Below are 26,772 nucleotides of genomic sequence, written 5' to 3'. Positions count from 1 at the left end.
AGAGTTTAAAAGATTTGGATTTGGAATGATTAACTACAGATTTGAAAAAAGAAGGTGTAGATGTTTTTTCACTAGGAACTTTAAATCTGAAACTTAAGCAGATTTTTAGCACAGCGGTTAGTTCTAAATCGATTCGTAAAACAGTGTAGAGAATGCACAGTGCACTCGGAATCCAAAGACATGGGTTCAAGTCTTGCGTCTGCCCATTCTTTATTTTATGACTTTGGATGAATCACTTTACTTCATTAAATCTTTTTTACCTGTAAAGGAGGGAACCAGACCAGAGATCTCTAAAGTCTTTTCCAACTCTGAAGTCTTCTAAATGTCCACTGTGCCATGAATTTTCATGCATTTGATCTGGACCAGAAACCAGTAACCCATTTTCACTATTCCTGATTTTGCCATTGATCTGGGCTACATAACATACATGGCAGTTATGGAGAATACAAATTCTAAGCAGAAATTCTGTGAGATTTTTATTTTTAGTTGTGATGATCCATGGCAAATTTTTAAAGAATTATCAAACAATACCCTTTATGGATTCTCATTTTAGTATCATTTGATATGTGCATAGGAAAAGAAAATGAATTTAATATTATCATAAACCAAAAATAGCTAGTAAGTTAGAATTTTATCTAAATTTCCTGGGCCATAGTCAGTATTCAGTCAGTATTTATTGATTAAATGAATAAATATATTAAGCCAATAATAGATGATTTTAAACTTTTCTTGGTAGTGATTTAGTATTATAACTAAGAGTTAAATAAATCAATTTTCCTGTGGTAGGTGGAGTTATTAAATGCTGAAATGTTAATGGGTATTTTAGTTGGTTAACTTTCTATTTCTATAAGAGCAGTAATTTTTATCCCTCGGTTCACATGCCGCTGATTTACGTCATCCCTGAGGTTCGTGGAATCTCTTTAAATGGGCTATTGCCCTGCTTTAAATCCGTATATAAAAAGCACACAGATACGTTTTCTAAGATTCAGTTGGCTGCACAGTAAGCATCCAAGTACACAGTTATCAAAAGAATAACCACGATGCTGGGAAAATATTCCTTTGCATAGTGTATATAGAGAAGAAAGTCTATCTTGGTTACTATTTGAGTGACTGCTCCATCCCAGGCACTGTGCTAAGGGCTTTAGATGTATGTGCTTTGTTTTTTCCAGAAAAAAATGCCATGAGGTATGTAAACCATAATCTTTTTAAAGATGAAGAAGCTAAGGCTCTGTTAGATAAAGTGATTTGTTTGGGGTGGGGGTTTAGGAATGGGGAGGCAGAATGCCCTTACTGCACTAGTGCTTTGGGAGGTCATTCTCCCTTGGGAAAACCTCCAGTTCCTTCCCCCTCCCCCATAGTGCAGCCTGAAATTGGGGTTTGGGGGAGGGTAGGGGAAGGAATATTAATAAAAATAATAGTATGTTATATGTAATAGTGGTCATATATATGTATATATATATATAGTTGACTTGCAAATGTGCAATCCACAGGACATACATTTTGAGTGTTTTTTGACTCCTGATAATAACTTAACAATTAATGATACTTACTCTGTACTAGTCCTGTTTTTTAAAGCATTTTATATGTATTAGGTCTTTGAAATACTCACAGCAACCATAGGAAGTTTTTTTTTGGAGAGGAGGTTTCACTCTGAGCTAACATCCGTTGCCAACCTTCCTCCTTTTTTTGTTTGTTTGAGGAAGATTAGACTTGAGCTAACATCTGTGTCAATCATCTTCTATTTTGAATGTGGGATGCCTCCACAGCATGGCTGATGAGTAGAGTAGGTCTGCACCCAGGATCTGAACCCATGAACCCAGGCTGCTGAAGCGGAGGGGGCAGAACTTTAACCGCTAGGCACAGGGCTGGCCCCTGTTGTATTTTTTATTGCTATCATCATTCTCGTGGTGAGAAGGTTAGACTGAGGCACAGAAATGTTAAGTAGTTTTTCCAAAGTCACATAGCTAGTATGTAGAGGACTTGGGATTCAAATCTCATAGTAGGACCCGTGACCTTAACCATTAGGCTATATTGTCTCTTTCTAAGAACAATAATTACTGGTGCTGTATTTGGCCATTCATTGTAACTAATAGCACTGGCCAATAATGTCCAAGTCACAGCTGTAGGAAGTAGTGCCTTTTTCCTCTCTGTTAAGCAGCTTGTATGAAAATGAAGTGCACAACCTTGATGTACTTAGGAGCATGCTCTAAGCAACTGAACTAAACAGGCAACATAAGACGGTCAGGCTGTTCAATAAGATGCTGTGACAGCAACCTTGACTACCTAAGTAAGCTTTTCCTAGCTCCCTAAGCCAGAGACCCATTTATGTGGTGACCAGTGAAGATTCACAATCCGTTTCAGTAAGAGCCATCTTGAATCAGTAAGAGCTTTGTGTCAACCCATTTCATTGTGGTTTTGGAGGACTGGCCCAGTTGGCTGCTGGGTTTGATCCTGCTCCTGGGAGCCCCAGTCACTGTCACAAGGCATCTAGCTTCTTATGAGAGGTGAAAAAGGAGGGAAAGGGAGTTTCTAAGCAACAGTCAGAGGCTAAGACAATACCAAAGTACCATCCATCCTTACTTAAGTGCATTACACTTAATGGTCACTGCTTTTCAGAAAATTGTAGGATGGCACTGTAGCAAATAAAACTACTGAGAAAAATCAAAAGTCTGGAAAAGACCCCCAGAAAGTCTGTTTTCCTGGGCTCCTACATAGTGTTCTTAAAGTTTGGAGGAATACTGGTAATATAATGCTTTTTCTTTACTATGTGAGTTCATGTTTTTAGCAGAGAAGTTTCCAAAATATATCTTCGGTGGCAAATTCTCTATAAATTGGAGAGCTGCTTTATTTCTCTGTGTTCTTTCGTGGTTACCACACATACCTGTGTGAGAAGGAAGATTCTAAGAGAAAGCATCTAATATAACCCGAAGAGAGTCACATTTCAACAACATGATGGCTTCTTATCCAGGAGAAGCATGTTTAAGTTTTGCTTTTTGATCCTTTTGATGTTCCAAGCAAATAAAAGCTTGGCCTAGATTTTTTTTTCATGAACATTAGTCCTTTTAGTCCTTGCTGTAGGGGTAGAGATGCTTTTCGGCCCTTGGTCAAATTTGCTGTAGCAGAGAACTGATAGCCTAGATTAGCTGTGCCAGGCATTGGCTGTACTTTTATCAAGGCCAGAGAGATGCTCATTATCCTGAGAATGGAGGGATATTTGTCCCTACCTTTTAGAAGCTGTCTTTCACAATATTTTTAGATGACCAAGAATGAGAACTAGATTGTACGTAAGAGTGAGAGAGGCAAAGTCCACTAAAGGCCTATCAAGAAGTAAGTTTGATGTTAAAGAGATTCAAACTCAATTCTGGAATTTAGGAGTCTAGATTCTTGAGACATCCAAAAGAATTGAGGGAGAAACCATGACCCACAGAACAAGCCACAAGATTTAAGAGTTTAAGGCTGCCTTGTTTTGCAAAGACATTATTTGGGACCCTCATTCCTTTTTTTTTAAACTCATCAATTAAGGTTTAGTCCCAAGGATAGAAGGATGAGATTATATCAGGAAATTGATTAATATGAACCTTGATTACTTTAACAGTGGTTGAAAAAAATTATCATTCTCTATGAAATGATATTTAAAGAAAGAAGTGTGGTTTTCATTTGCACAACAAAAAAACACATTCAAATTAAAGATGAAAACTGTTTTCTACCATACATGAAAAGGCTTACCTGAAAATTTGAATGAAGAAGAATCTATACAAAAAGACCCAGTTTCACCCTTTAGCTTCTGACGTAAAATGGTTTCAGTTCTATCCCAAAATTTTCCTGCATTATTTTTACAACAGGATTCAAATTTCAGCATGGCATGTATAATTACTTTCCCTTTGGCTGGGCTGCAGAACAGAAGCAGACAAATAAATTATGCTTTTATTACTGAGCCTCGATCACTCTTAGTTGAGTCATTCTATCCTTTGTTAAGCAGAGCTCCTGGCAGCTATTCCAGTTCCTCCCAAGGCAGTGGAAATGGCACTTTATGGACATAGTGAACAGTAAATAAAGGGTAATTTAGACTCAGAGGAACTGGGTTTGTATTCTACATTCATTGTTTGCCAACTCCTTGACTACAGCAAGCTGTTGGCACTCTCTGTACTTAAATTTCCTCATCTCTATGGTGGAGATGATAATACTATTTACTGGGTTATTATAAACACCATATAAGATAATGTATATAGAGGTATTTTGAAAATTTCAGAGAGCTGTACAAAAATTACTTATTAGTATAACTGTATCTGTGTGTTAAATCCACTATGAACTCTGTGGGAAGGGCCAAGAGTAAATAACGAAATGTAATAGGTAAGGTGAATCATTTATTATCTTTATTTTTAATTTTTATTTTTTTTATTGGAGGCACAATTTGCAATAGTGGGCCAGTTCTCTCTCATCTGGTGGAAATCATGACTGACCAAAAATGTTAGACTGGATTTAATTTATTTGTAATTCTGACTTGAAGATGCAAATGCATAAACCAGAAGTTTTAAAAGGGAGTAACTACTACTGACTTGAGGGAATGTCTCCTCTGTTCTACTCTCTGTTTCTGTGCCTCCTCACCTCTTCCTAGGCATTTCTCTGCAGTTGTGCATTTGAAAATCCACAACAACCCCAGAGCTCTATGTGCCTCAAGAAAGTGCCTGAAAACATACACTCCCAAACCTTCATAACATTCATGAACAAAAACGAAAACCATGGCCAAGTTCCAAGATTTTCTGATTGATTATAAAGCCTCATTATTTCAATTATTTTTTTACAGGATAATTCTAAATAAATGGGTTAGCTAATTTCTATATCACTCATTACTTTGTTTTACGATGTAGGTACACCAGATGCTTTTCCTTTGAGCACTATACATGTGTTATCTTTATTTCCTTTGTATTAAGTCTTTAGTAATTACATGTCAATTTACTAAGTACTCTCACCTCTTCTGCTTTTATGCAGGTGCAATGCTAATCTATTCTTGTTGATCTTGTTGATCCTTTACTTCTTATGGAATAGACAAGGACATGTCATATTACTCTGTTTATTTTAAAGATTTTGTCTAATCATGGATGCCACTCTGAACTTTTCTCCTGGGTCAGATAACAATCTAAAACTAAACTAAATATAGACATATAGATTCTTTTTTTGTTTTTGAGGAAGAATGGCCCTGAGCTAACATCTGTAGCCAATCTTCCTCTTTTGGCTTGAGGAAGATTGTTGCTGAGCTAGCATCTGTGCCAATCTTTCTCCATTTTGTATGTGGGACTCCACCACAGCATGGCTTGATGAGTGGTATGTAGGTCTGTGCTGAAGATCTGAACCTGTGAAACCTAGGCCACCGAAGTGGAGCATGTGAACTTAATCACTGTGCCACTGGGTTGGCCCCAACATATGGATTCTTAATATGACATCATTAGGGTCATATGATCCTCTTTTCTACTGAAGATATGAACTAAAAGTTATTTTAATTTAACATCCTCTTGACTCATAAAATAATCTTCAGTTTGATATAACAAATGCCTGTAATTCTTTGCCACAAGCAGTTTTCCTTTCCCCATTCCTGAACTTTCAATTCATCCATTCATTTAACAAATGTTTATGAGTTCAGGCAATATGACAGACAGAGTTCTAGGTACCAGAGCTACATCAGCTATCAGGGTATAAGATCACAAGGTCCCTGCTCTCATACTAGCAGAAGAGATAGATAAACAAGAAAACAAAGAAATAAAATAATCTTCAAGGTAAGTGCTATGAAGAAAATAGAGCAATGTCTTGAAGGGTAGAGGTGGAAACATTATAGACAGCTTCAGAGAAGACCTCTTTGAAGTGAGATCCTAATGACAAGAAGGAGTGAGTCATGCTAAAATCTGGGAAAGGAATGTTCTAGAAAGAAGGAACATCAAGTGCAAAGGCCCTGACCAAGATAGCCTTAACATTTCCTTCAGTTTTATTCAGCATTAGATGGCTTTCTCCTGACTCTAGGCCACTGATTTTCCTTTTCTTAGAACATTTCCTTTAGAAAATTTGTAATTGTAAATTCTTTCTCTTCTCCTTTGAACTATCTGTAAATCTTTAAGTCTTTTGTCAGTTTTACAACCCCAGAAATGTCTGTCTCAAGGACCTGGAAGCCATCTTTTTGAAATGTAACCGTCAAAGGAAATAGTGCCTCTCTCTCTCAATTTCCGTGGGAAGATGGAAGCTTCACTTTGGTGGGCACCTTGCTTCAAGTTGTAAAACTACCTCCTGTCATGAAGATATGAGCAGTTTATTTCTCTTTGGCAAAGCCAATTATCAAACACAGATGGCCTAAGATCTTTCTCTCACCCCAGCCTTTAAAAACCCTAGTACCCTTTGTTTTCGGGGAGTTAAGACTTAGTTCTAGCATATGTACCCTATTGCAGTAGCCTTCAATAAAGTCTTCCTTGTCTGTTTAATGTTGTCTGGTGCAATTTATGCTTTGAAAGCCCTGTTTTGGGAAAAATTTGGCACGTTTATTGGAAGAATAATAGCAGGTCAGTGTGGATATAAAGTCATGAGTGAGGACGATGGCATGAGATGAGGTCAGAGGCAGGGCCAGATCAGGTAGAGTCATGTGGGCTATATAAGGAGTTTGGAATTTGTGAGAAACTGTCAGAGGATATTAAGTAGGGGGACAATGTGCTCTTCCAATTCATTTTGATTGCTGTGTGTAGAATGGATTGTAGTGGAGCAGAAGTGAAAGATGACAATTAGACAAGTTGATGCACTAATCTAGACAAGGCTGCTTGAATTCAAATTATACCTTTATTATTTATTAAATGTGTGACCTTAGCAAGTCACTTAACCTACCTTTGCTTCAGTTTCCTTAGCTATAAAATATAAAAGTAATATATACATATCATACAGGTTTGTTATCAGGTTAAATAAAGTTCTCCGGGGGTACAAGTTAAGAGCATGGATTATTTAAAAAAAAACCCAAGAAAATAAAATAGCACAAGTTCTAGCTTTAGGGAGAGGCAGATTCCAATGTTTGGATCAATGCCTTCACTGTTAGACAATAGCTGTAGAATTGGATTTCTAGAGGGGCCGGGGAGGTAAGGCAAAGAGTGAAGCTAGTTGGGTATAAGTACATATGCACACATTGTGTGAGTATTAGGGACTGCTGCAAACTGTTCAGCCTCAGTTTTAGCCTGTTGTTACCATGTGGGAATGTGGGCCCTGAATTGTCAGATCTTTTGATTTTTCAACACATTCTGAAAATTCTGTTTTTTATGTGAAATTTTCCAACTTTTGCTTTTAACCCACAATTCTAAGCTAGATTTGGCCCATTAGCTACAAGTTTGCCACTCCTGGGTCAGACATTCTGTACATGGCTCTCATTTTACCCATTCTAGTCTTATGTTGAAATTATCTCCTGATTTTAGATTTGCTTTTTTGACTTTGTGCCCTCAAATAAAAAACAAATCCATTTAACCTTTCCTTAATATTCACAATTAGCCACAATTCTTGGTTCTGATTTAATAATTTTCCAATAGACCTTCAATACCTTCTTTCACATTTGAAAATGCTAGTGGTTTTGAAACTCCAAATTCAAATTTATTTCAGTCTTCCAAATGTATACCAAACAAAGATGTTCTGTTGAGTATGAGATATGAAGGCAAGGGGCAAATGTTTTTTCTCTGTGCCTCTCAGGCTATTACATACCTTACTTGGACAACTTGAGATTTGACATACTGTCTTCTCAGTTTTGATCCATGAAATGTTTCATTTATCTGTTAAAAAAGGAAATGAATAATGACTTATGTTTTCTTTTTTTAAGTTTTCATTGTGAAGAACTTCAAATATATACAAAAGCAAATAGAATAGTATAACAAACCCCATGTACCCATCATTCAGCTTCACTAGTTATCAGTAAATTGCCAACCAGTTTCTTTTTACTACTGCCCACATTCTAGGAATTAAATAATTCCTTAATATGGTCAAATACATAGGGTTAAAATTTCTCTAGATTGTGACCCATTTAATAAAATGATGCAATGTGTGTTAAACATGTCTTTTTGAAAATTGTCTTTATACTAGCTCAATTCATTCACAACTGTTCTTAAATCAATAAATTGTGTGGCAAGGTGAGGCAAAAATATTTGCTTTCTAACAGTAGCATGATAGGGCAGAATATTTATTTTGAAGAGGTGAATTCAAAGGACCAACTGATAGAGTTTGTCTTCCATGTTCAGCCTTTTATTGAACATCATTGCCATAAAACTTAACAGAAATGTCCCCAGAAGGAGGAGCTGTTTCTTTTCTTTTTTTTAATTTTGTACTATGGCAACCCCCTTTCATGCCTGGACTGCAAAGTATTTTCTCTGCTCTTTCAATTATATGCTACTGATGAGTTCAAAGTGGGATACATAGAAACCTTTTAGAGAAATTTTATATAAGAATTATTTTCTCAACTGCTCCTGATCTCCACCTAATAAATGATTTCCCACAGTAGGACCTTTATAGAGCACCAGACAACAAATTGCACTGCCCATGACTTTTACTTTGGTAAAGACAGACCTTCAAAAACAGTGACTCATTATTGGAATTGCAAAGATTTAATTTATATTTTTCCTCTTGCTCCAAAGCAATTGAAATGTGTTAACTTATTCAATAAATATATATTGAAGTAAAACTATGATCAAATTAGATAGAGCCATACTTTCTTGGAGATACAATGGAGGAAACAGTAAGCAGACTAAGAAAGGAATATATAAATATGATAATCTGAGACAGTGTTAGGTGATATAAAAAATGTAAAGAAGTATGATGGAGTGATTCAGGAAACAGTATTTGAATGATCAAATAAGGCCTCTTTGAAGAGGTGACATTTGAATGAGACCTAAAAGATGAAAAGTTGAGAATCCAGAGGAGAAGGAATAGCAGCTGCTATGGTCCTAGGTAAGAATGAGATTGGTATGTTTGTGGGACAGAAGTGAAGCTGTTGTGACTCAAGTAAAGTGAGCGAGGGAGAGAGTATATAAATTGAGGTTGCCCAGGTAGATGGGGATGAGATTACAGAGAGCCTTCTTGGCCATGGTAAAGGGTTTGGCTGTTATTCCTAAATATAGTGAATGGAAAAATCCTGACAAGATGGTAACTAACTGTACTGTATTTTTCTTCTATTCCCAATTCCAATATATCTACCTTTCCTGGGGTAAAGTGGGATTGGGTTTTATGGGAGTCCTGGAATCAGGGAAGTGATCAGGAATTACCTTTTTCATGGATCAGAGAAGAACCAAGAGAACAGTCTGAGAGCCCTGTGCAAGAATAGAATCACAACAAGCCCTGGAAAGAGCCTGGCCAACAGAGGTTTGTGGAAGGCCAGGGATAGAGTTGACACTGGGCCACGTGAGTGGGTTTCCATGGCCCCAGAAAGTCCAAGAAGGAATTGAAAAGGAGGGCTGAAGCCTCCTTGCTCCTGAGGCTAGGCTAGTAGTGGGCAGAAAATGGGGAGCTGGAAGACTCCCTCCTGTGGCCTTGGTATGAAGAGGTAGAATGCCTGCTGCACAACTTCAGCCTACAAAATTTATGAACATATCACCTTCCATCTTATAGAACTGCCAACAAGACAGTGGTCCCATTAAGCCAAGAAGGAAAAATGATAACACAAATAAAGGAGACAAGAAGCCAGAGAAAGGAAATAAAACACATCAGGTGCTCATCAAAACAAAACTTTTGGAGGAAACAGATAGCCACCTAAACAACAATGGCAAAAAAGCACACATGAGAACACTCAGGCATAGCAAGAAAGACTATGTGGTACTAAAACCCACGATTTTCAAGTTAATAAATTTAATAAGTCAATTTAAAAAGATGACTGTCACTCTTGAGATCCAAATTTGTGGCCTGGAATGCCAAATAGAATAAACGCCTTAAAATAGTAAAATTTAAAAAGAAGAAAAAAATGAGTGAAAAGAAACAAAATAGAGCATAATTCCAGGAGAAGTGGCTATAAATAATAGAAGTTTGAAAGAGAAAAAGAAAGAGATGGAGGAAAAAATAATAATAAATAATGGGAGCAAATGGTTCTGAATTAAATAAAGACCAAATTCTGCAGATTCAAAGGGGTAGACTGAGTTTCAGGCAGGTTTGATGCTGGGGAATACTTTTGAATTTTAGATATGAAGAAAAATTTCTACAAATTTTCATATAGAAGAAAAAATACATTGATAGAAGAAATATAATCAGATATTTCATCACTAACATTTGAAGTTGGAAGCTGGTGGAATAATATCCTCATACTCTGAGAGAAAAAACTGACAATTCAACAATCCTATTCCCAGTCAAGATATAATCTCAAGTTAGAGTAAAGGAAAGATACTTATGAATGTTCAAGGATTTAATAATAATATCATTCACATATCACATATAATAGAATATCATTCACATATCACAACTGAGAAAAATACATGACTAAGGACTCTTACTAGTAAAGCAAGATATAAATCAGAATTGAGATTTCAATAGAAGGAAATATGAAGAGGAGAGGAAATAAATGGTGAGCAATGAAATTTGGGTGTGTGTGAGTTCAATACAGTGAATGTATAATTTAAATGCTTGCAGTAGAAGCCACATACTTTAAGAAACATCCTAATAATAGGTTAGAACTTGAGGTACTATCTCAGCAAAATCTAGTTAATAGGAATAGGAAAGGAGGGCCGAGGAGGGAGGGGAAATAAAAGTCTTAAAAAGCCTTATCAGGAGTGTGGAATGGAAAAGGAAGAGGACAGAAGTGAAAGTATGTTTAAGGTTTTCTCTTCTTGGGTTGAGGGTTAGGGAAGGAAAATGATGTTTTGATGGGGCTAATAATTTTTTTTCATAATAGTGGAAAAATAGCATCTAATTTTGAGTTTTAGGAAGGATAACTATTAACTAAGTATATTGAAATTTTCAAAAGAAAAAAATAGAATGAAAAACAATTTAAATCAGCAAAAATAAGGAAAAGAAAGCAAAAAAAATAAAATATTTTATTTCCTTAAAGCAAACTGGAGAAATAAAATCATGTATATTACTTGTTACAATTAATGAGAATAGACAAAATTTTGTCCTTAAAGAATCTGTCAAGTTGCATTCAAAAACAAAACAGTTATCTATTATTTGAAAGAATCATACTTGCAAATGAAGGGATGAAAGACTATTGAAAATGATGCTATGAGAAGGAAATACAATACAATTAATATGGAACTCAATATAGAATCCAAAAATAGGTCGTAGAATATATGGGGATTTAGGATATAACAGGGATGGCATTTTAAATCATTGTGATAGGCTGGATTACTTAATAAATAGTGCCAGCTCAACTGGCTATCTATACCTGAAAGAAAATACCCTATCTTTTACTAAAGCTATTTCCATATAGAGAAAGACTTAAAAGTCGGGGGGGGGGGTGCGGAAGCTCCCTAGGAAACTGAATACGCTTATTCTATGGGCTGGGGAAATCATTTCAATCAAGACAGAAAATTCAGAAAATTAAAAATAAAGTAGACATAAGACCACGTAAATAGTCAGATGGTAAAAAGTACATTTGGGAAGATACTTTCATGCAAACAATAGAGAAAGTATTAACATCTGTAATTTACAGAGATTTTTACAAGTTGACAAGGATAAGACATACAACTCAAAAGAAATACTAGCAAAGGATGTGAATGGGAAATTCACACATGAGCAAACCCAATGGGCATCATGTAGAGAAAAAGATCTCAACCTCACCAGTAGTCAGGGAAATGCAAATTAAAGTAACAATGATATACATTTATTAAACCAACACAAAGTAAAAAGTGTGAATGTACCTGTTGTTGGGGATGCAGGAAGAGTACTCAAATACACTACTAGTGGAAATGTGAAGTATTTCAACTCTTTGGAAAGCAGTCTGGCAACAGTTCTTAAAATTAAAATCCGCATTTGATTAAGAAATCAGTCTAGAAACCATTTAAATGTATATCAATATAAGGATGTAAGTAGCAGGATATTTTTTGTAATGTTGGTTATATTATTCAAAACCTGGCAACAAAGTAAATGCCTATAAATTGGGAAGGATTGAATATATGGTGCTACATCCACACTAAAGAATATTACGCGGTCATTGAAAAAAATACATTAGACCTTTATATTGACTTGGACGAATTTCTGTGAGATACTGCTGAGAAAAGCAAACAAGTTTTATAAAATTGTGTATAATGTGAACCCATTTTGGTAAAATACTGACAAGCACCCCTATGTCTTTTGTTTTGCTATATACGTTAATACAATCAAGGAGGAAAATAAGGAAGGATACACACTATTCTGTTAATACAGATTATTTTGAGGTAGAGTTTGGGGGATATGTGGAAAGGGAGAGGGGGAATGGAGAAAAATAAGCATAAAAGAAAAAAGAAATCTGTACTTAAAAAAATCATTTTGTATGTTTTGATCCTCTTCCTCCATTTATGCATGTTTTGTACCTTTTATTTTTAATGTTTATATCTTTATATAAATATGAGTGAACTTGAAAGTCTTTGGAAGGTTTTTAAGCTGGTGAGTGATGTGATTTGATTTTCATTTTTAAAAAATCACTTTAGCTACTGTGTGGAGAGCAGATTATAGGGAGATTAGGTGAAAGCAAAGAACCCACTTAGGAGGCAATTGTAGGAGTTAAAGCAAGAAAGATGAAAGGGCTGCAGTTAAGGATATTAAAGCTATATTTTGGTGATGGAGCCAATAGAATGCTGATTTGTTGGTTGAGAGGAGAATTCCTTTGTTAAGTTTTTAGGTTGAGCAACTGGGTTAATTTTGGTGTTGTTTACTGAGATGGGTAAGACTGTGGGTGGGGAATAAGTCTTGGGGTGAAGATCAAGAAAGTGTTCTCTTTTGGGAGTCATCATTGTAGATGGCATTTAGACAGAAAGGTTGGGTGAGTTTGTTAGAGGGAGTATAGATAGAGAAGAGAGGAGAAGATAGAAGGAATGGGAAAGATGGAGAAGGGAGTTGGGGGTCGGGGACGACTCTGGACACTGCAGTGGAGAACTATATCTAGAGCTCTGCAGATGATAAAGAACCAGCAAAGGCAGCTGGGAAAGGGAGCTAGAGATGAAGAAAATATGGAGAGGGAGAGGTCCCGGAAAACAAAGAGAGAAAAGCTTTCAGGAAGGGAGAAAAGTAAAGATGAGAAGTTCAAGTGAGAAGTGACCTTTGGATTTGGCAACAGTCAGGTCTTTGGTGACCTCTGTAAGAGTAGTTTAATGGGGTGGAGAGAAAGGAATTCCAGCTGCACTGAATTAAGGTAAGAACAGTTGATAAAGAGGTGGAAACAGCAAACATATCCAACTCTTTCAACAAAATTTTACTGACAAAGGGAGCAGGGAAATGATGCTGGAGAACACAGAGTCAAGAGCAATGTTTTTAGAACATGATGGTGTGTGAGCTAGCTAATGATATCTCTGAAGAAAAGACCATGAAATATTGTAGCGCAAACTAGGAGAGCAATAGTATTACAGTATCTTGTTTCCTATGGAAAAGAGAATCATACTGAAAGAGAGAATAATATAGGTACTTATCTGCTCACAATAATTCTAGCTTTAACTCTCAGGTTGCAGACATATTTCTGGTGATTCATAAATCTACCTTCTTCTCTATAAGCTGTTCATCATTTTCCTTGTCTCTCTACTTCTTAACTCCCTCTCCCCTGACTTTTGTCTTCTTTTTCTTTTTTTTTAAATATTATTTGAATATACTCATACTGACTTGTCTCTGTCCTTGAGGAGACACTTGGGGCAAGAGATACAGGAGAATACCTGTAGCTGCAAATAAAAGACACAGTAAGTGACAAAATTAATATCCCAGACTGTGGTTTCTGTAGGTGTTCAGAGACATGGAGAACATTTTGGGTTGGAGTGGTTAGATAATAGCATCCTAGAATTGATAGTAATAAGTCCGCAGATTCATGGAATTTTAAATCTATAAATGACCTGAAAAATAATCTTAACCAGTCCTATTCTTCAATTAAGTAAACAGAACCTTTTACAAGCTAACTACTTATGTTATCGAGTGATTATGCCAGAAACACGAGTAGCATTACTTCCTATATTTTCAGCTGGCTAGCTTATTGTCCCAACACTATTTATTGAACTTGAAGTAAACATCTTTATCATAAACTAAAGGATTGTACTGAGTTTATGGATTAATTTGGACAGGATTGATATAATTAAAATAGTGAGTCTTCCCTTACAGGAACATGCTTTTTTTTCTATTTATTTTATGTTGTTTAGTGAAATTTTATAGTTTTATTCATATAGGTTTTATACAATTTGTGTTAAGGTTATATATGTGTATTTTATACTTTTTGTTGCTATTAAATGGCACTTAAAAAATAATGATTTTTATATTTCGTTATTTTTGATGATTAAGAAAGCTATTACTTTTATGTATTGGTCTGGTATTTGGCCACCTTACAAAACTCTATCATTGCTTCCAGTAATTTTTCAATTGAGTCTCTTGAATATTATAAGTGTATAGTAATATAGTCTGTAAATAACTTCCTTTTTTCCATTCTTTTCAATATATATATATTATTTCCTTTTCTTATTATGTTGGTGTGAAATTCTAGTAGAATGTTTGATTTAGTCCTTTAAATTAATTTATATCTTATTTCCTGTAAGAATAACTAGTTCCTTAATTAATTTTAATTTATTGCTCACATCTGGCCTTCTTTCATGATCATCACTGTCTCTGATCTTGGGTTCATTCCCAGTTTCTGTGGGGAAGACTTACTCTTTTGGAGGCTCATGCTTTACCTCCAGGGGGTTGTGCATCTGTCAGCAACAGTGTTGCTGAGATTTTACACTTAAACACAGCTCTAGTTTCTATCTTCTAGAAACTCTCCACTCTTTTAGTCCATTGATGGCAAGACTTCTGTCATTTTTAGGCACATTGGGTTGTTTTATTTTTCTTCTATTTCCGTGAGATTTAAGGAGAGAATGAGGGATACATGCTTATTTTTATTCAGCAATCTTGCCTTGGAAATCAGGCTAGAAACACTTTGAAGGAATAATTAATAAAATTTGGTAAATGCTTAGTTAATGCAGAAGAAGGGGTCAAAATTGACTTTAAGATATAAGGACTAGGTGAGTGGAAGAATGGGAATATCATGAACTGAAAGTAGGGAAAGAGACTAGACTAAGGGCCAAAAATGAGGACTGCTAAATGATACTTTTCCTTTTTAAAATGAGCTTCAATATAAACTCAGAAATCTAACCCTAGCATATAATATTTGTTTAATAAAGTGTGGATAAATTGATGATATAGATTCTTTTTTTGATCTGGCACTGTCTCCAAACCAAAGTATAGCTAAACTCGTAATCTTTTAGTTATTGTTCACTTTTTCAAACACTAGCTATTCATACTTTGTTCTAATGTCCCTAATTTCTTCATCTCTTTTTTGATTGTATTCATCTTCCCAAGCCTCACAATAGCTGAGAAGGTTGTCATACACCTTAAATAATACCAAAGCCTGACATTCTTAGAGTGAATAGTAGCTTTAGTCTTAGGGTGTTCCAAAAAGCTGTAAGGTGGAGTTATGGGAATTTTTCCAGTATCACTCATGCAATTCCTATTTTTAAGAAGCTCAGTCTCTTGGCACACCCAGTAGGAAAAGGGTTGTCAGATATTTGACCTGAAATCAAATGCCAAGTTTCAGAAACCCATTTAGGACTATTGGGCAGGGCTTTAAGCAGAGATTTCAGAACTAAGTATTTTCCCAAATATAAGGAAGAACAATATTGGAAATTTGTATCAAAAGAGACACATATCACAAAATCCACATCTTTCTTTTTCATATGAGGTGGGTTTAATTTCTACTTTTCCCAACTTCTTTACCTCACTCCATCCTCCTTTCTCCTTTCGATAGCACATGTTTGCTAGTCTGGTACTCTCAGATATGGAGTGAAAGTTGGGTCTATGGTTCCTTCTGCTATCTTACAGTAACCACCCCCCTCCATGTCTACAGACATCCTGAGTGTCTAGTATTTATTTCTTCTGTGCTTGTTTCCCAACTACAGAAAACTAGTACATCAGTAATTTTTGTAAGATTTTTCATATCATTTGAAATGTGAATAATAGCTCTGTAATGTTGGCTGCATTTTTTGATAAACTTTGGATCTTAATTCCTTCATGGCTAGAAAATTAATGTACAATGATTTCCATTTAATAATACTTCAGATAAGTATTTTGTTTTAAAAATAGTCTGGATTAGAGAGTACAGTAATCTTGAATTTAGACTACTGCTGGAATTTTAGTTTTCTGATATGTTTTGAAGGGTAGGAAACTGGATGAACGCTCACATCCTTTTTACTGAAACCAAAATGTTGCAAACCCATATTAGATGAAACAGGAATCCTGAATATTGTCTTTCACTTTATTATCTTTTGAAAATTATATATGTCTAATCTTGATAAATTCTATAGATAATCTGTCATTTGATATGCTGCCCCAAAGAGAGGCATATACCTAAAGGTGATATGTTCATACCAGGTTCAGATTAGCTCAGGGAAAAATTTATTACTTGACAAATGCCTTGGTTATATGGTGACCGAAGATGCCCCCTCCTCTTAGACATTCTGGTAAGTGGTTTGATGTATGAGCTCAGCCAGCCTGTTTTGTATGGATAATCTTGGGTACCTTACACATATCTGGTATCATTTTGGTCATCTATAATCCAATGAATTTGTATGTGAAAAATACATAGAATTTGGAAGTAGATGTAATCTGAGATGGGTTCAAGATTGTATAATATTTGCATGCTCTTTAATTTTAGGACAATAGATCATAAAAAACATGTAAGCATACTTGCAATATGACTTTGGTTAAGTTAACCTCTTAGAGCCTCAGTTTCCTCATATGAAAAATTGGAATGTTGTGAGGATCAAATAAATTAATGCATGAAGTGCTTAGACCAGTGCTGACAATTACTAGAGCTAATTTTATTGTTAAGGTATTGCTCCACTCCTAATTTGTAGAATTTCTATTCACCGTAATGGGACATCATATTTGCTGGGAGCTACGAAAAAAATAAGAAATGACATAGAGATTTCTTTTGAGTTGCTCACTAGAAAACCACATGTCTAAAACATAAAGGTGTTCCCCATGAAGGCCTATCCTCTGTAGTTAAAGAAACTATAATTCACAGTAAAGCAGCATCTCTCTTTGTCCACTTTCTTTCCTCTTTTTAGAGTGAATCATCACAAGAATTATTTAATGGAAATCAGAAAAAGAAAAATAGGCTGTAGGTATTATAATAATGACTAATAGGTAAATTTGTTTAATGATTCACAGCTCCATTTGGTAAATGCTATTATCACCAGTGTTGTACTTATGAGTGTTGCGTACATAGTAATAATTATAATACATGGAGCATTGTATTAAATGAAAATAGAAAGAATGGCATGTAAAAGCAGGCACTCTGATGCTTGTAAATGAAAAAGTATGAGAAATATCTGGTGACTGTTTTAATGCAGATGAGTTAGCAAATGAAAATAAGGGCTGATAAGGAGTCTGAAGCAAGATGTTCAGGATTGGTGGTTGATCAACTAAGATGATATGATAAATGATAAGACTGATAGTTTTAGAATATTCACTTGTGAAGTAAACATAGGTTAATTGACTTGAATGAGTTGATCTCAATTTATAGCAGAAAAGGTTATTTTCTTAGTGTGGGATATTTGGAGTTATTTTAAAGTTATGTATTAATTTTGTTTTATACTTAAATTTACTAAGAATATTATGTTCCTATTTTAGGTAATTATTTCTTAGGCTATCTTTTTTTAAGGGCTTGCAGAATAATAGGACTTCTGCTAAGATCATGACATATTTCATCATATGTAATGCCTATAACAATCCTATAGTATAGGTACTTATCTAATTTTTAGTTGAAGAAACATATTCTGAGAGATTAAGTAACTTGTACAAGTCACACAGCTAGTAAATAGCTAGATTTAGAATTAAACAAGGACTCTGAGTCTAAATCCTATTTCTTAACCATTGTATTGAATTGCTTCCTTGTCATTTTCTTTTTATCATAAATCTAAACTGAAATTGGAGATTTTCTTTCTCCGTTTTCTGTATAGTAACTCTCGGTGCAATGGTAAAACAACTTCAAGACTTTTAAAGACTCTGAATTTATTAGAAACTGGGAGGTAGTGGGATGTTCTGGAAAGACTACAAGCTTTAGTTATATAGGATGAGTTCTGAACATGTTCTGTCAGAAATCTGCTTGAGTAACTGGAATATGAATGATGCCATCACTGCTCTTGACAGAGTTTGGTTTGGTTGATAGAATTATTTGAGCTAATTAGAGTGGTATCTATGATAAAGGAACCTTGTATGTAAGGGGCAATCAAGGCTCTTTGTTAGGTCTTTAGTCAGGTAAAGCTTAACTTAAAACAAAGCATGTTCTTAAGTAGACATTTTAAAATTTTCATTCTACACTGAGGAGCTACAAGATGATCTTTATTTTAGTGTATATGTTCTCTTCTACATTGGCCATTCCTCTTCCTGAAGGACTTTGTAGTTTAGGAGCAGGATCAGCATGGCCTTGGTCAGGTATCTTGGAGGTGGATATATTTTATTCATTTAGTTTATTAATACATTGGAAATATTTGTTGATTGTCTTTTACATGTTAGGCTTTTCTTTGGTATTCTCAAAATGTGTCCCTCTTACAGTTTTTTTCCCGGTACATGTTTTCTAACTGACTTTCTGAAAGGACTGACTATTCTAATCTAGAACCAAGATAATGGTAAGAAATAGTGTAAAATTATCAATCATTTCCAACTTGGAAAGTAATTGTTAGGATTCTGATACTTCTAGGAGCATAGCATTTAAAAAGACAATGCACAGAAAAAAATTTCAACTTACCAAAGACACTATCTTTTTATTTAGGTCCGTATATTCTTGTGAATATGGTTTTTCAAACTTGCTGTCATAGTCAATGTTATTGACTTTAAAGCTGATGTGATAATAGAAAGTTGTCTTCCCTAAGAAGGAGAGAAAAGAAAAAAATAGTTCTCACTTTGCCCATCATGTAACTGCTTATATTCTTTAGAAAATCATGGGAAATAGAATACTCTGATGAAATTTCAGGTAACAACACTTAAGTAGTTTTGATTACTGGTGATTGTTGTAATAACTTTGACAGAGAAATGTTTACTAAATTTTAGTCTTACGGAAGAATGTATTCAGAATTTTTAATGTAAGAATTCAATGTGCCAGCTTTCAAGTTTGGGCAATCTAGAGAAAGATATCTTACTATGAGAAGAAATTATATTAAAGCATAGATAATTATCTTAGTCTTTATGATCACCACAAATTACATTTAGGGAAATCAGTGGATCCTAGGTTTTATCATTTATGAAGTATCTAGGAAATGAAAATGAATAAAGGAGAAAGTAAAATGAGGTATGACATATAAATACTGCAAGTTAAGTAAATAGAACTAAGAATTCAATCTACAGCTTTAGAAGAGTGAAGCAAAGGATAAAATTGAGCGTTAGTTTGGACTGTACTATTTTAACACATCAAATGTAGTAGAAATTAAATTTTTTGGTAACCTTTCTCAGGTCCCATCATACCCCTCAACTCTAAAGACTGGGAGGGCACAATGACAGAGAGAGAGGAGAGGAGAGGGGAAAGGAGAGGTGCAAAACGGAAGAAGAGAGAAAAAGAGATTGAGGCGTAAGAGTATTTTGTAACCTTCTGAGAAAATCCTTCATGTCAGTGGCTACAGTTTATTATTTGAAAAAATCTTTCCTGTACACTCACAAATAATCAAAGAAATGCAAAAAATGAGGTAGCATTTTTCTTGGATCAAATTGGAAAAGATGACAAAAATAATAATACCCAGGCTGGGGCAGCTATACTTATATCAGAAAAAACAGACTTTAAGTTAAAAACAGTAACAAGAGACAAAGAAGGTCATTATATAATGATGAAGGGGTCAATTCATCAAGAAGATACAACAGTCATAAGTATATATGCATCCAACATCGAAGCATCTAAATATATTAAGCAAATACTAACAGATGTGAAGGGAGAAATAGACAACAATATAATAATTAGTAGGGGAGTTCAGGACTCTACTTTCAACAATGGATAGATCATCTAGAGAGAAAATCAACAAGGAAACATTGGACTCGAACCATACCTTAGACCAAATGGACCTAACAGACATATACACAACATTCCATCCAACAGCAGCAGAATGCACATTCTTCTCAAAGGCACAGAGATCCTTCTCCAGGGTAGATCATATGATAGGTCACAAAGCAAGTCTTAGCAAATTTAAGAAGATTGAAATCATACCAAGTATCTTTTTTTGACCACAAAGGTGTGAAACTAGAAATCAATAACAGGAGGGAAGCTAGAAAAGTCACATATATATGAAAATTAAACAACACACTCCTGAACAACGAGTCAAAGCAGAAATCAAAAAGGAAATGGAAAAATATCTTGAAACAAGTGAAAATAGAAACACAGCATACCAAAACTTATGGGATGCTGGTAAAGCAGCTTTAAGAGGGACTTTTATAGTGATTAATGTCTACATTAAGAAAAAAGAACACTCTCAAATAAACAAATTAACTTTATACCTCAAGGAACTAGAAAAAAAGGAACTAAGCCCAACCTTATCAGAAGGAAGGAAATAACAAAGATCAGAGCAGAATTAAATGAAATAAAGACAAGAAAAACAATAGAAAAGATTAAAGAAAGTAAGAGTTGGTTTTTTGAAAAGATGAACAAAATTGACAAATCTTTAGCTAGACAAACTGAGAAAAAAAGAGAAAAGATGAATAAATAAAATCAGAAATGAAAGAGGAGACTTTACAACTGATGCCATAGAAATACAAAGGATCATAAGAAACCACTATGAACAATTATGAACCAACAGATTGATAACATAGAAGAAATTGATAAATTCCTAGAAACATACAAGCTACCATGACTGAATCATGAGGAAATACTAAATCTGAACAGACCAATAACAGGTAAGGAGATTGAATCAGTAATCAAAACCCCCCAACACAGAAAACCTCAGGACCAGGTGGTTTTATTGGTGAATTCTACCAAACGTTTAAAGAAGAATTAATACCAATTCTTCTCAAAATTGTCTAAAAAATAGAAGAGGAGGGAACACTTTTAAACTCATTTAATGAGGCCAGCATTACTCCTATACCAAAGCCAGATAAGGACACTACAAGAAAACTATAGACCAATATCCCTGATAAATATATCTGGAAAAATCCTTAACAAAATATGCAAACTGAAGTCAACAACACATTTAAAGGATCATATACGATGATCAAGTGAAATTTTTTCCTGGGATGCAAGGATGGTTCAATATAGGCAAATCAGTAAATGTGATACACCACATTAATAGAATGAAAGATAAAAACCATATGATCATCTCAATAGATGGAGAAAAGGCATTTGACTAAATATATCCTTTCTTGTTGTGAAAATGCCAACCCATTGAGTCTAGAAGGAACATACCTCAATATAATAAAGGCCATCTATGACACACCCACAGTCAACATCATACTCAAGGGTGAAAAATTGAAAGTTCTTTTCCAAGATCAGGAGCAAAACAAGGGTGCCCACTCTCACCACTTCTATGTAACATAGTAGTGGAAGTCCTAGCGTGAGCAATCAGGCAAGAGAAAGAAATAAAAGGCATCTGAATTGGAAATGAAGAAGTAAAATTGTCTTTATTTGCAGATGATATGATCTTATATATAGAAAATCCTATAGACTCCACCAAAAAATGATTAGAACTAATCAAGTTCAGTAAAGTTGTGGGATACAAAATTAACATACAGAAACCAGTAGTGTTTCTATACACTAACAATGAAATATCTGAAATAATATATGTGTATGGTGGTAATCATTTTGCAATATATATGTGTATCAAATCAACTCACTGTACACTTTCAAATTACGCAATGTTATATGTCAACTATATTTCAATAAATTTGAATAAGGAAAATTCCAAAGGAGCATAATAATTTTGTTGTTATATATTTTTATTCATAAATACTGTATGACTTCTTATTTTTCTGTTAAACGATCAGGGTTGAGAATCTAGGGCATTGAGACAGTATTATGTTACATAACTTGGACTACTAAATAAATTTCAAACACTAGACAGGAAAGCCATTCTCTAGCTCTGTTATCCTATTGGAACACCGAGCCCTGAATTAGAAAGTGTAAAATGAGTGCTACTGTTGGCATTCAGAGCAACTAGCAGACTATCGTAACAAAGGGTTAGCTTCTCTTCTTCAAATGTAACCTAGACCTTGAGCAGAGAAAAAAGTTTATGACCTAGGATTTCTTCTAAGCATTATTTTCATTGGTTGTTCCTTTCTAGAAGAGTCATATTTTTCACATAATACAGATCACATTCTGGGCTAGAGTTAAGAACTCCTGGGAGGACTAGATCCTGACTAATTCTTCTCTTTGCATTTTTATTTAGTCTATATTTTTTTACTGAGATATAATTGACATGTAACATATTAGTTTCAGGTGTATAACAGACTGATTCAATTTATGTATATATTGTGAAATGATCACCACAATAAGCCTATTTTTATGTGCATTCAAGCTTGAGAAGTAAGGCTTAGGTGCTCTCAGCCCAGGCTTCCAGTTAGGATCATATGTGGAGTTTTAAGAGCTATCATCGCTTGTGCCCTCTCTCACAGATTTTGTCTATTGGTTTGGATGGGAGCATCAATGTTGTTTTAATTCAGTGCTCTAGGTGATTCTAAGGTGAGGCCAGGGATAAGTATGAGGGCTCTAGAATATGTTTATGAGAGTTGAGGCACTCCTTTGGCCCAAGGGGAGGTAACAAGGTTTGCTCTACATGAGTTTGGCAGGGGCAGGTCAGCGCAGCCCACATTATCCATGTTATAGCAGAATTTTTGGGCAACTTTGGGCAGGGAGGGCCCCTGAAGATGGGGAAGAAGAAACTCAAAGTTTGGTCTCCATGTAGGAGCTCATTGTTACTGAATCTCTCCTGAGACAAAGGACAGGGTGGACATTCCAGCATTTCAAGACCCTTCTGCTTGTGGCTGTGGTGGTAGCAGGTGAAGGGTCTGTGCTGAAGCCTTTAAAGGCATATTCTCAAGATGCAGATGTGATTTCTCCACATAATCTCACCTGAGGAAGAAACCCAGAGAAGGAAGAAGAGGATGAAATTGTAGGTTTTCAGGTAAATGTGTCCTGGGTCAGAGGTTATGTCCTCTTTTCCTCCTGTAATGCCGGGGTTTCATAACATGCAAGCATTTACTTCTGTACCTTTGGTGTTCCTGTCTAACAAGTTTGTTTTCAACTCCCTTTTTTTCCTTCTCTTCCTATGACAGTCAAAGGTAACTCTTTAGAGCACTTCTTCCCTGTATCCCAGAGCCTTCTCTCCATTTTCTCCATTCAGACTTCTGATACGCCTTGAGCAATTCCCACCATAAATTAAAGACCTGAAACTACGGAAAATGTTCCCTTTGTGATAGATCAACTTGGGAAGGTATTGGCATGCAAGATTCCTATGTGGGATGACGTGGGGTCCTGGGATGTCAGTGAAGAAGGAGAATGTAGTGTTCAGGTCCCATCCAGATGTTCCATCAGCTCTGTGTAGACCAGGATTAAGAAAATACACATCTGAAAAGGATGGCATTAATGGCCCAGAATAACTCAGAAATTTCTGAAAAGAAGAGTAATTAGAAGAGTTGGGATTTCTAGAATGCTAAAAGAAGATTACTCAAATATACTATTAGAGATAACAGGATATGGGTGCTCTATGGCTTGACATTTGATTAAAATGATGTTTTTCGTGCTTAGATTTAGATTATGATTTACTTGTTTTTCTGGTCAATAATATCACAGCAGTTATGTGTCCTTTGGCAAACATTAGACACTTGAAATTACTTTATCCCATCACAACTGATGTCCACTTCATTCACTTGGTTCAGGGGCTCTCTGCCAGATTCCTCCACTACTTCTCTTTGTATTTTTAAAAAATTCCTGAAAAGTAATCTGAAAATGTTGTTTAAGGAAATGGATTTATGTTGAATTTTTTTTTAAGATGCCACTTGTCCTTTGAGAAATAGAATTCTTTTTGTGATTAGAACTATACATATGTTGTGGGCTTATAATTAACCGATAGCAGTATCAGTGCACTTTCCCTGTATGGTTCTAAACCTGGATGTTTCTCACACCTGGTGACTTATTTGCTCAAAACTGGGTTGAGGTGGCAACCAATTGCTCCCATTCTTGGCTGCTGTTATCTTAGAAGATGAGTTAATTTAAATACCCTCAGCTTGGTCCTTGGCTTCTGTTATCCACATTTAAGGCTTGCTGAAAGTAGTCCTCCAGGCCAGGATCTCTCAAACATACCTCTGGAGAGTCAAAGAGATGCCTTTTGCATAATCTATTAGAGTTGACATTAAACTTGTCACTGAAGAGACAGTCTAGGAAAAGTACCTCACATATTTATCAGTTTAGCTCTTTGATAAGAAGCAAGAAAACAAAGCAAATAAGTTGGAATTTAAGAAGAAATTATTTTTGCCTATACTTTGATGCTTTCCCTTTTCTTTTCTTTTCTTTGAAAGTGAAATTGCTTTTTTGGGGGCTAACAGTTTTCATTTATAGATAGAACAAGAAGATTTGGAAATATCCTGAAATAGTAGTAGTGAGAAAACCAACGAGAAAGAACTTTCTCCAGGCATGTTCAGAAACTTTACTGGCAATCTCATCTGTCAATTTCCTCACCAATTACTCACAGCCTAACCTATTGCAATAGAATATTAATCTCCTGAGGAAGAAACTATGTGTTATTTCTTGATATTCTTTCTTTCCTTTTCCTGTAGTGATCCAATTTGTGATTTATAACTAAGAAGATCCTATCCAAAAATAAAAACTACATTTTCTTACCTCTGTTACATCTAAGAGTGATCTAGTGCATTTAGGTTCTAACAAATGGAATGAAAGGGAAAGTGATATGTTCAACTTCTGAGATGTTTTCTCCTTGAAAGAGGGCATGCTCTTCTTCCTTTTCGGCCTCTTGGCTGGTTGGAATGTGGACATCATGGCCAGACTGGCACAGGCACTTCGGACACTGAGATGCTCCGGATAAAGTAGGTCATGGTGGGGTAACAAGATAGAAGGATCCTGGGTCCCTGACATCTTGAAGTGACATACTGAATCTGGGTCTCTGACCTCTGAACTTATTTCTATCAGAAACTTATGTGTATCTGTCTCCCTCTAGATCAGTGATTTTCAACCTTCGTTGCACATTAGAACCACCTGTGGAGCTTTGAAAATGACAATTTCCACTCTAGCCAGCATCTTTGAGAGTGGGACTTGTGTACTAGTATTTTTTTTTTTTAAAAAAGGGTTTCCAGGTAATTCTAAGGTGCAGCCAGTGTTAAGATTCACTGCTGTAGATCAGGAGTCAGAAAATTGTGAATCTAGCCTGCCACCTGGTTTTGTATGGCCTGTGAGCTGAGAATGGTTTATATACTTTTCAAAAGTTAAAGTCGAAAGAAGAATAATATTTTGTGACATGTGAAAATTATATGAAATTCAAATTTCAGTGTCTGTGAATAAAGTTTTATTGGAAAATGGCTACATTCATTTATTTACATACTGGCTACTTTAGGACTACAAAAGAAGACTCAAGTAGTTGTAATGGAGACTATTACGGCCCATAGAGAGGAAAATAGATACTATTTGGCCCTTACAAGAAAAGTGTGCCGACCTTGGTGTAGACGCTGAGTATTTTTAGTGAGGAGGAGTGTGATGCTCTAGAAGCTTTCCTACATTACTGCTATACCGCCATTGTAGCACCTAGCTTAGTACCTGCCATTAAGTACATAGTAGTCACTCAGTAAATGCTTATTGAGTTGAATACATGTACAATTTCAGATACCCTTATTGTTTCTTCATTCTATCATCTATATAATTGATCTATCTCTATTTATCTCTTAAAAAGTTAACCAAATAGAAAACATGACATTATCCTTATATAGAGTCATATGAAGTTGAAAAATGTAGGCATCCTGGAGTGAATATTTGTGCTGTGCTTGAGTTTGTCCAGCCAACCTTGTTTAGCTAATTCCTGGCCCAAGTGAAAGAGTAGTTGTGAGGAGATGGCTCATTGCTTCCAGGTTTGGAGTCTGGAGTAGTGAACTAGAAAATCCTAAAAGGATACTGAAAGCTTCATTCAAAGGAGGAGCATGATAAGGCTGCCTCTATATGATGCCAAAGCATCTGGATAAGAAGTATAAAATTTGGTTAATCAGATTGAGATTTTGTTTCTTCAGTGAAAAATATGTAGGTTCTTAAAAAGTTCATTTTGATTTAATTTATTAATCCATAACAAGATAATGTGACATCAGGTAGGCAGTCTTAAAGAAGAAAACCATTTAATGACTAAAAATAAAAAAGAATTAAAATCTAGGAATTGGGAAGCCTTATCAAAGTACTTGTCTTGAGAAGTTCTATTCATGTTCCTACAGGTTACTATGACTTGAGAAAACTTACATTATTAACAAAATTTACTTACTGGTCTGAGGCAGAAGTATTTAATTTTGGATTCTTTTTCCTTCTTTTCTTTTGCTTTTGTTTTTATACTGAACAGCTCTCCAGGTGAAAATGCCTTTTCTCTTGCTTGCCTTCAGGAAGGGAGTGTGATAAGCCCCTCCTTTCTT

General features: G+C 35.3%; 1 protein-coding gene and 1 long non-coding RNA gene across 3 annotated transcripts in view; one reads left to right on the top strand and one right to left on the bottom strand.

Moving 5' to 3' along the window:
- Positions 1-26,772, top strand: part of LOC103564528 (uncharacterized) — a 107,726-nt gene that overhangs the window by 67,055 nt on the left and 13,899 nt on the right. The window lies entirely within an intron of this gene.
- The window catches only part of LOC103552782 (transmembrane protease serine 11C-like), a 65,497-nt gene that overhangs the window by 29,763 nt on the left and 8,962 nt on the right, over positions 1-26,772 (bottom strand). For both annotated transcript variants that reach the window (XM_008522997.2, XM_008522998.2), the window contains exons 3-5: positions 18,935-19,053; positions 7,714-7,781; positions 3,727-3,890 (exon numbers count right to left, since the gene is read on the bottom strand). In XM_008522997.2, the coding sequence (XP_008521219.1) occupies positions 3,727-3,890; positions 7,714-7,781; positions 18,935-19,053 (351 nt within the window). The remainder of the gene's footprint in view (positions 1-3,726; positions 3,891-7,713; positions 7,782-18,934; positions 19,054-26,772) is intronic.

This window comes from Equus przewalskii, chromosome 3, assembly GCF_037783145.1.
Source record: "Equus przewalskii isolate Varuska chromosome 3, EquPr2, whole genome shotgun sequence".
Classification (NCBI taxonomy): Eukaryota; Metazoa; Chordata; class Mammalia; order Perissodactyla; family Equidae; genus Equus; species Equus przewalskii.
This window is presented reverse-complemented; position numbering and strand designations above follow the sequence as displayed.